The 10902-nt window shown below is 40.7% G+C and overlaps 1 protein-coding gene across 2 annotated transcripts in view; it reads left to right on the forward strand.

The window, feature by feature from the left end:
* The window catches only part of NDUFS3 (NADH:ubiquinone oxidoreductase core subunit S3), a 17848-nt gene extending 10996 nt beyond the window's left edge, over positions 1 to 6852 (forward strand). For both annotated transcript variants that reach the window (XM_061611023.1, XM_061611024.1), the window contains exons 5-7: positions 2464 to 2589; positions 4062 to 4181; positions 6605 to 6852. In XM_061611023.1, the coding sequence (XP_061467007.1) occupies positions 2464 to 2589; positions 4062 to 4181; positions 6605 to 6772 (414 nt within the window). In that variant the 3' untranslated portion in view covers positions 6773 to 6852. The remainder of the gene's footprint in view (positions 1 to 2463; positions 2590 to 4061; positions 4182 to 6604) is intronic.
* The last annotated feature ends 4050 nt before the right edge of the window (positions 6853 to 10902 follow it).

Here is a 10902-nt window from a genome sequence, read left to right on the forward strand (position 1 = left end):
TTAAACATCTATATGAGAATGATTTAGATCTTCAAATCCCGCAAAAAGTCACCAATAATAATATACCTGAATGGCAACCTGTTACTGTGAACGAAATTCTAGATTTATTATCCAAATTAAAATCAAATAAAGCTCCTGGCCCAGATAACATTCCCGCAGAAGTCTTTAAAAATAATGCAAATTGGTGGGCCCCAGTACTTGCAACACTTTTTTCCTATATAGACCACACTATGCAAATACCTGAAGATTGGGGTATGGCAATAATTGTCCCAATCTATAAAAAAGGTGTCACATCCGATCCAGCCAATTTTAGACCAATAAGTCTATTAAGTGTAATTAGCAAACTGTACGCTGCCCATTTATATAATAAATTAATAGATTGGACTGAAAATGAACATATTCTGGCTCAAGAGCCAGGTTTTAGGACGTGTCGTTCAACTACAGATCACGTCCTGGTTTTACAATATCTAACAGAGAAATACACCAAAAGAACAAAGGGCTCTCTTTATGCCGCATTTATCGATCTTAAGACGGCTTTTGATTCGATATCTAGAGCCAAATTATGGGAAAAACTAGAAGGCACTAATATTGATTTGCGTTTACTATCATTGATGAGAGGCCTTTATGAAAACACTTACCTTCGAGTTAGGTGTAATAATAAAGGTCATTTAACGAATCCCATACGTACCCATAAGGGTGTAAAGCAAGGATGCATATTGGCCCCACTTTTGTTTAACATTTATATAAATACAATAGTTAATTCTTTAGCAGTAATTCCTTCTCATCCTCCAATATTAGCGGAAGCACCCAGATTTATTCTATTATATGCAGATGATCTAGTTCTAATATCCCAAACCCCTATTGGTTTAAAACGATTACTATCTAATGTAGCACATTTTTGTGATAAGGAACAACTTACAATCAATCATGACAAAACAAAAGTCATGATCTTTACGAAAAATAATAGACCATCCATACACCTTTGGCGGCCAAATGGTCGACTAATAGAACAAGTATCTGCATTTAAATATTTAGGTATAACTTTACAATCATCCAGATCTTGGAAATTACATATAAAAATGATTATCCTAAATGCGATGAGAACATCGAAGGCTCTGCTATCCTTTTTTTATAACAAAGGGGGTCAAATTATATCTGCTGCTATTAAAATATTTGTGGCGAAAGTAATTCCACAGCTGACATATGGTATGCAAGCTAATACCTGTCAAAACTTTGCTTCACTTGAGGCAGTTCAAAATTCTTTCTTAAGATCGATTTTGTCAGTTTCCCGGTGTATTCCAAATTTTATTATAAGACTAGAAGTAGGACTACCTTCAATAGAATCCCGTATCTGGAGTTATAGAATTATTTTTTGGCTGAAACTTTTGTTTAATCCGGTAGGTCTGGCACCACACACATTAAGTGATAATTTCCAATCTACTTGGACACAGATGATATTAAATAAAATATCATCATTAGGTTTTTCAACTCAAATAATTCTAGATTTGGGTTATGAAAAGGCCAAAACAATTATCATCCAACGGATCAAAGATATAGATTATCAACATCACTTGATGCTGATAAGACATCACAGATATAATATAAAACCCCTAATACCGATGTCTTATCTTTCAAACCTGACAATACCTAAATGGCGTAGAGCCTTCACTTTAGCTAGATTCAATCTACTACCATCTGCAGTCTTAGAGGGCAAGTATAAAAAAAATCCCTTTAGCTGAAAGAAAATGCCCATGTGGCACTGATGAAATAGAAACAGTTGCACATGTTCTGCTACATTGTCCGTTTTATAGTACTATCAGAATCAAAATAATCACCCCTATTTTGGATTCGTTTCCCAGAAAAAGTGACAGTTATTATGTGGAACTTCTATTTGATCGCTTTCCTAAAATCACTGAAAAAATTGCGAAATACTGTGCCTCAGCTATTCAGTGTAGGAAAAATTTGATATCCTGACGGTGAATGTTTTAACTTGTATTTAACAGTTTACCTATGTGCTACTTCTGTATCTATGTTTGTTGATAATTTTAACTGGCTGACTAAGATTTCATTATAACCCTAATGGTTTCGTTTTAATTAGGGAAATTAGGCCGTTTAGAGATTTGCCATGACTTATCTTATTTTATTCTTTTAATATCCGATTTGTTAATATTGCAAAGGCCTTAGAGCTTATGCACAAGGAGATTCATACTTACTCTGTACACATGTTTAATGGCCATCTATCTCTGCTTGGTTAAAGCTCTTTTTTTTCCCAAGTAAATCTGAGTAGGGATAAAAAATTGATACCCTGTATATGATAATATTTTAACTTGTATTAAATTGCTGTAAAATAATTGTTTTTTAACCATTTCTATGTTGGAATGTCTAATTGATATGTTTGGTCTGTGACCGCAATAAACATTATCTATCTATCTATCTATCTATCTATCTACCTTTTCCATTTAGATTGTCTACAGTCTCTTATCCTTAAACTACAATTCCCGGATACGTGTAAAAACATATACTGACGAATTGACACCCCTGGAATCAGCAGTCCCAGTGTATAAAGCAGCAAACTGGTATGAAAGAGAGGTAAGCGATAAAGATGTTGACATTTGGCAAGATGGGACAGATTTAAGATCTTTTCTGAAAGAAGAAGGGGCACATCATTGCATTTGAGATTAGCAGAATTACTGTGGCCACTGTTGCTCTAAAGGTGCTGGTACTGCTGGCATTTGTCTGTGCAAGCATGCCTTTTCTGTACATCTTGCATTCTGGCCCTTGCAGTTCAGTGGACCTTTTAGGAATTGATCAATGCTTGCTCCTCCCCAAGTTTTAAAGGTGTGCAAATGTTTTTATTTGGCAGGAATATACTTGAAGTGTAATTTGCGTTGCTGATTTATGGATCAGCTTCCCTGAATACTATTTGTATATTTATTTATTATATTTATATCCCACCTTTCCTCCAAGGAGCTCAAGGTAGTGTACATGGTTCTCCCCTTCCCCATTTTATCCTCACAACAACCCTGTGAGGTAGGTTAGGCTGAGAGGCATTGACTAGCCCAAGGCACACGCTAGGCCATGGTACATGAATGGCATCTACATGGCTGTGGTGGGGCGTACACCAGTGATGCAGATCTGGATGGATCCATCCAGATGTGCACCATCAGTGTTGGCTTGACTTGTGATCTCCAGGTTTATACAAGTCAACATTTTTAAAATATATGATGAATATGGACTATGGCACTTGGCTTACATGTAAGTGCTTTTTTTCCCCTCCTCAACTTATTTGACATGCAAAGTGCTTCATTTAGCATATTTAGATTATAGTAGGGAGAAGGGAAAAGACAGTCTTTCTGGAATAATTAATGTATAGGATGTGGAAGGATGAAAAGCAGGCCTGAGGACTTTGGGGAAATATAAGCTGATATGCAACCTTGCCTAGGTTAATCTTGAAACAACAGCCTCTGTGCAGCAAGCACTTCCCTCATTCCTCCCTCAGCCTGGTGGTCTTAACGGGACCATTTTTCATTATATAAAATGAATTTTCTGGTTATGCGGAACTCTTCATCTATCCAAATGGAAAGGTATCCAGTTCCCATCGAATTAAGTATACAGGAACACTTGAAAAATTGGTATCTTCTTTCACCAACAGAAGCTGATCAAGCTGGAGCTTGACAGATAGTGATCTCAGGATTCTTCTTATTTGGCTTGGAAAGCACTTTGGTTTTTGGCTCACAGAGAGTCTGTTCCTGAATAGCCAAATTCTGTACTGGAGAGGACTGCATCCCAATCCTATAGGTTTTATAGGCCCTTGATTAAAATAGGACAACTTCTGTTTCAAATTATTTGGAGGCTTTATTGTTGTGCTGTGGGATTTAATTCAGCTAAGTGATTGATGTTCTTCTAAATCTTAAGCATTTGTAAATTTGAATCCCACTTGTTGCTTTACCTATGAAATGCCATTTGTGGGGTCATAAGACAGATTGCAGAAGTCAGACCAATGACCTAGGCTTTAAAATCAATATGCTTCACCATCTCCTACTTGATTCCCATATTTATAGGTCTGGGATATGTTTGGAGTATTCTTTGCTAACCACCCTGACCTGAGGCGTATCCTCACAGACTATGGGTTTGAGGGTCACCCCTTCCGGAAGGACTTTCCCCTCTCTGGATATGTGGAGGTATGAATATTTGTAAAAGCTAGCCTCAACTACAGAGTCTTTTCACAGTTTTACATATCAAACTCTACAGCTGTAACATGGCTGCTTTTTTATCCTTGGATTTATCCTGAAGTCTCATTCTGCTGTATAGGCAGGTGAGCAGGCAAGACAGAGGAAAGGCAGTTAGCCCATTTGTCCATGTTTGATGTTTGTTTATTAGAGTAGGGCAATGACTTTGCTGCTGCGCGTTGTACTCTACGTTTATGCGTTACTGTTTCATACAGGTGATGCTATGTCCTCAATATTGGAGGAGGTGCCTCTTCAGAAGGGACATCAGACTTGCTGGCTCTGCCTTTGACCAGAGGATGGTTTAACTCTTGTTCTGCCTGCTCTCCTGCTGCGTGACAAAGAATTAACGCATTAAACAACCTTAGTGCCTTTGACGTTGCATAGCATAATGCCCTGTGGATTCTGTACTTCATGACTCACAAACAAAGGGCTGTGTTTCCACATCGAGAAGCACTTGCTTGGCTCTAGTGTGAATCCAATAGTAAGGATATCTGTTGCCTGCTCTTGCTCTTCTCCTTATTACTTATTTTTTGTCACCTGCTCCTAGGGATAAATCTAGCTTTATCCCTAGAGCAACTGCTGTCTGCTCCTGTGTCGTGATAGAGATGGTCTCTAGTTCTCTATGGAACATAATTGATTATGCCTAGCACCTGTTACAGCAGCAACACAATCTGCCAATTGGCCTACATACTTAGGCATGTGGCAATTTCCCCTAAGCAACCAGACAGATGGTAAGAGACAGGGTTGGTCAGTGTTCCAGGAATGAGGGATTGTACTATGGGACTAGCCCAGTTGAACTTCTTGCCCTTCATGATACTGTAAGTGCAGCATCTCTTTTCCAGGCTAGGTAGTGTAGCACAGAAGAATCTAGTTTGGTTTTTAAAATCTTGGAGATGAGGCATGATTACCCTTGTAGTAGCACAGCAACCCAACGGATCTACTAAAATTCATCTGAGTTAACATTTATTTAATCTATCAATTTTAATTTTGCATGTAATCATTCTGAATCAAGAATACTTTGGATTGCATCCAGCACTGCCATTCTGCTCATGCAACAGACTTCTGCTTGCACAACAGAACTTCCCCATCCTCTCCTCTGCAGCCCCCAGCACACCCTCAGAGTCTGTTCCAGAGGGTTGGGCATCCTCCGGAGCACATCTTTGGGGTGAGTGGGGAGAGGAGAGGAAAGGAATGTCCTGTTGTACAAGGGGCATTCTGCAGTGTTGGATGTGTCGTAGCAGGTATCCGAGAGGTATTCTTCCTGTGTATGAAAGGAAAATGCTTTTTTAAAAGATGGTGGTTTCAGTATGCAGTTATTATAATTGTTTGTATTAAATACGTTATATAAAATATGCTGCCCAATTAATTTGGCTTTTTTCATGGATTAATGCTGTAATTTTTTACAAACTTATCTGGGATAGGATTGCACTGTAAAAGTTTACATTTACAGGTTGTAGTCTTACCATGAACCCATATTCCACTGCGAGAAAGGGAGCATCTGTGATGATGACTGGAATGGCAAAGAGTGGGGAGGAGGAGAGTGATTGATGGGGTTGGATGGACACAGTTACTGTTTACAGAGCTGGCTTGAAGCTACCTATGGGTTAACCCAGCAGTTACCTTTTAGCACAGCAGTCAAAAGATAAAACATTTTGTGTGTGTGTGTGTTCAGGTGTAATAGCTAACCATAGTTTGCTGTTATAAGCACAAGGAGTCCTGAGCTTGTATGCTTCCTTCTCCCTTCTTCCATGCTCAAGGGGAGCAGGTTAGAAGCTTCCTAACCTAGTTGGTGGCAACCCATAGCTTCCTGTTGTGCCCAAATGCTGCAAACTTTGGCTTTCTGCTGACCAGAAGCAGAAGCTGGTGTGGGGAGGGAAGGAGACAAGGGGGCATACAAGCCCAAGACTCATATCTGCTCATGCTCATAATAGCAAACTGTGGTTTGCTATTAGGCCTGAATTGAATCAATGTCCCACTGCTCTTTCTTGCATCTTCCAGCACCATAGCTGTTTCCCTTCTCTTTTTTGGCTCCCAACTGGTACATTTTTCTAAAAGCAGGTAAATGACTCATCTCTTTTGTTAATATACTCGTCCTAGATTCTGCATGCGAATGTATTCACACATAGTGTGAAGCTGCAGGTGTCGAATGGATAAGAAGGGGAAAAACTGTCCTCTATATGACAATAAGCATTTAGTCTCTGATGGGAAGAGAAATTGTCTGTTGTTGGTTCAGTGGAAAATTTAGTACTGATCCACCTATATTAAGCAACCTACACACGTAGAGTGAACAAAACTTAATTTTTAAATTTGAGGTACGCTTTTGTAGTTGACCCACACCACTTTTGGTCATCTTAATGCCCTTTGCCCTCCTTCAGGTCAGATATGATGACGAGGTGAAGCGAGTGGTGGCAGAACCTGTGGAGCTGGCTCAGGAGTTCCGCAAATTTGATCTGAACAGTCCCTGGGAGGCTTTCCCTGCCTACCGCCAGGCTCCAGAGACCTTGAAGATAGAAGCAGGCGAAAAGAAAGGAGATGTAAAATAGATCAAACAGGAAGGTGGTCTCCTCCTTCCTGCCTAAGTATTTATATATATAATAAATATAAATAAAAAATTTGACATGAAGTTCTTGTCTGTCTGATATCTGTTGGAAATGCAGCTTTTAGGCTGGTTGTGAAGCATGCATAAGGAGAAGTTAGTATCTAGCAGATTGCTCTCAGCAAGTTCATGAATCATTGTGGAAGAACCGGGGTAGGTGGGTCAAGATGTACAAAGGACTGAGGAGAAGAACAAGAAAAAGGGGGACTACAATAGTGATTGACTTTGTTTCTCTCCAGGAAAGAAACAAAAACCTCAGGGAAATGAACGTATGGGAAGGAAGTGTCCCATGCTTTGTGACCGTTAACAGTTTGCAGACATAAACCCTCAATTGCCCTCAGACTGCTGTAGGCACAGATGTTCCACCCTTGCTTTTTCACTCATTCAGTAAAAGCCTCCATCCTAAAATTATTGAGTACAGGAAAACTGTGGTTCTGAGGTTTGTTCAAAAAAGCAAAACAAATGGTCATATCCAATGTTGCTGGTCCCACTAGTCCAACAGACTTCCGGTTGCACAACAGAACATTCTCCTGCAGCCCCCTATGCACCCTCACAATCTCCTCCATAGACCTAGAACACTCTCTGGAGCAGATCACAAGGGTGTGCAGAGAGAGAGGAGAAGGCCCATTGTGTGAACAGAACTCCATGCACACAGCATTGGGTACAGCCCACGATTCCCAACTTCACTTTGAATCCGTGCATCTTATCAAACTATCGGACTGTTGGGTTTATTTGTATATCTTGAAACAGAATAGAGGTATGGTCATGCAGCTGCTGCTAAGAGAACACTGGAAGCAGAAACTCCTCTTAGGCATCGGTGTCTGTGGACTATTAAGAAATGCTGTAGACCACAAAATTAGATACATTTTATTAGCGTCTCCCTAGCCGCCAATTCACTTACGATTTTTACCATATGCTGCAACAAGTGTATGGCTTTGCTACTCAGTAATGAGGGTGGCCACATAGAAGGTTGCTACTTTAAACGTGGAGCAATGTGAGATGTGGAATAGGTTTTTTAGTTGCCCATCGATTGCTAATAAACATTTCACACTGAAAGCAAGCAAGACATTAAACAGAAGTGAGACAGAATGTTGTGGGCTTAGAACTAGGATGAGGGAGGAGCCTATCTAGGTATTGCTGTACTCCCAGTTCTCATCAGCTCCAGCCAGCATGGCCAATGGTCAGAGATGGTCAGCTACTTCTTGAGGCCCACGGGTTCACTATCCCTGGCTTGTGATGTAACACAGAGGACTGGGCATGATTGAAAAAAGTGGAGAGTGAGCTGGTAGCTGAAGAGCGCTGCAAACAAGATTTAATTTGACCTCAAAAATACTGTATGGATATTGTTCCCTTTCTCCACAGTTTGAGCCCTGTGCAATGTCTGGAATCCAGATGTTGTAAGTTTTTGTTATATTTAGTTTGCATTGTTTAAAAAGCTGCTGCTGCAGCAACATGTATGATTCCAGAGAGACAACGGAGGTTACGCCAAAGCTCACAGGAGAGCTCTGAGCTACTTGAGTTCAACAGATGTGGATATAATCAGCTGCATGATGCTTTGAGTTTGTGTTTGAGGGAGTGGGGTGAGTGAACATCTTCCCCTTTTCTAGATAACGTGGAGCATTTGCCGTTTCTTTACAATGGATTTGCATTTTTCTACCTCTTTAACAGATTGTCAGGAATTACTAGAGTGGACTTAAATGACAGACTTGAGTCCAGGGCCATTTTGGCCTTTCAGCCCTCCTGTGAGAACAAGCTACAGTTTTATCAGGAAGGCTTTAAACAATCCTACAGGGGAGAGAGATGTGAACTTGGATTGATGATTGACGAAGGTTTATGCGCAATAACAGGAACTGAGAGAATGGCTCTAATGGCACCCAATAATAGTCTTTATAAAAATGTAGTAAGGAAGCCAGACCGTAAATCACAAGGTCTTCTCTCTCTCTGTATACTAATGCCCAGAGTATGGGAAACAAACAGGGTGAAGTTGAACTCTTACTACAGGAGGGTAAATACGACATGACTCCCATGACTGGAGTATAGAAACTGAAGGATATACAGTAACTTGTTCAAAAAGAACAGAAAAGGAGGTGGAGTTGCACTATATGCTAAAAATATATATCCCTGCAGAGAAATACAGGCAGATGGTACCCCATTGGGAACATCTGGATTAAAATTAATGGGGCAAGGAATAAAAGGAACATAGTGGTTGGAGTCTACTACCGACCACCCAATCAAGGAGAAGATGAAGATCAAACTTTTGAAAAGCAGATTGCCAATGTTTCAAGGTGGCATGATAGAGTAGTAATGGGGACTTCAATTACTTTGACATCTGTTGGGAGACAAATTCTGCCAAACACAGCCCCTCCAAGAAATTCATAACTGGTGTTGGTGATAACTTTATCCTACAGAAAATGGAGGAGGGAGCTAGAGGATCAGCTATCCTTGACTTGATTCTCACCAACAGAGATGACTTAGTGGATGAAGTGGCAGTTATGGGAACTCTGGGGGAAAGTGACCATGTTGCTCTTGAGTTCTTAATTTTAAAGGAACCAAAAGCTGAAGGTAGCCATATATGGCCCTGGACTTCAGGAAAGCCAATTTTAATAAACTTAGAACAATTATAAGAAGGTCCCATGGCAAGCAACCCTAATGAGAAAAGGAGACCAAAATGTGTGGCAGTTTCTAAAAAAGGAAATACTAAAGGCACAAGGGCAATGAGGAGAAACCTGGGAACTACAGACCAGTCAGTGACATTGGTCCCCGGGAAAATTCTGGAGCAGATTATAAAGCAGTTAGTCTGTAAGCACCTTGAAAAGAATACAGGGATTACTAGAAACCAACATGGATTTGTCAAGAACAAATGCTGCCAGACTTATCTCATTTTTTGGATTGGGTAACCTCCCTGGTAGACTGTGGGAATGCTGTGGACATAATATAACTTGTTTTCAGCAAAACGTTTGACAAAGTGCCCCATGATATTCTGATTAGCAAGCTAGCTAAATGTGGGCTAGATGGAACAACTATCAGGTGGATCCACAGTCGGCTACAGAATTGTACTCAAAGAGTGCTTATCAATGGTTCCTTCTCAAACTGAGGGAGTTAATGAGTGGGGTAGCGTAGGGCTTAGTCCTGGGCCCAGTGCTCTTCAACCTTTTTATAAATGACTTGGTTGAGGAGGTGCAGGGAATGTTTACCAAATTTGCAGATGATACAAAATTGGCAGGGATAGCTAATGCCCTGAAAGACAGAAACAAAATTCAAAGTGATCATGATAGACTGGAGCACTGGGCTGAAAATAACAGAAGAAAATTAACAGGGATAAGTGCAAAGTTCTACACCTAGGAAAAAGAAACCAAATGCACAGTTATAAGATGGAGCACATATTGAGGGTGCACAGGAGTCTGCAGGGGAGAGCAAGGGGGATTTATGTTGCATACTCAGAAGCCTGCTGCCTGAATAGAACTGCAGTGTTGGATGCAACCCAGTATGTTTTTAATACTGATACAGAGAAAAGAAATTGGTAGGTGGGAAAAGTCTTACATCTGTCCCCCATTCCCTGCAATGGGAATTGTATAGAATCCAGTAACTCTGTTAAACACTGGGATAAAGCAAAAAAGGGAGACATTCTACAAGAGGGGCAGGGAACTGTGGCCCTCCCGATGTTGGTTCCATGTCCCATCAGCCCCAGACAGCATAGCCAATGATCAGGGATGATGGATGTTGTAATCCAGCATCCATCATGGAGGGCCACAGGTTCCCCATCCTACATCAAGGGATATGAACATCTGTTGCCAGCTACCTCTGCCTCTCAGCCTGGTCACCACAAAGTCTTAGTATACACCTCTATCCTTTCAGGTTCGCAGAGCTGCAGGATTACAGGGCTTAAATCTGGCTGAATCCTGTTCTGCTAAAATTCTGGGGGGAAATGCAGTGGAAAATTCCTCTGAATACATGGTTGCGGAATCTGATTTAATATCCATGTTAAAATTGTCCTTCCAGTGTTGAGGTAGCTGGCTGGTGGAGAGGGCTGGGTGGGTGTTTTTGATAGGTCATCTTACTCGGCTTCCTCCTCCAAGA

This window comes from Rhineura floridana, chromosome 2 (genome assembly GCF_030035675.1).
Source record: "Rhineura floridana isolate rRhiFlo1 chromosome 2, rRhiFlo1.hap2, whole genome shotgun sequence".
In the NCBI taxonomy this organism is placed as follows: domain Eukaryota; kingdom Metazoa; phylum Chordata; class Lepidosauria; order Squamata; family Rhineuridae; genus Rhineura; species Rhineura floridana.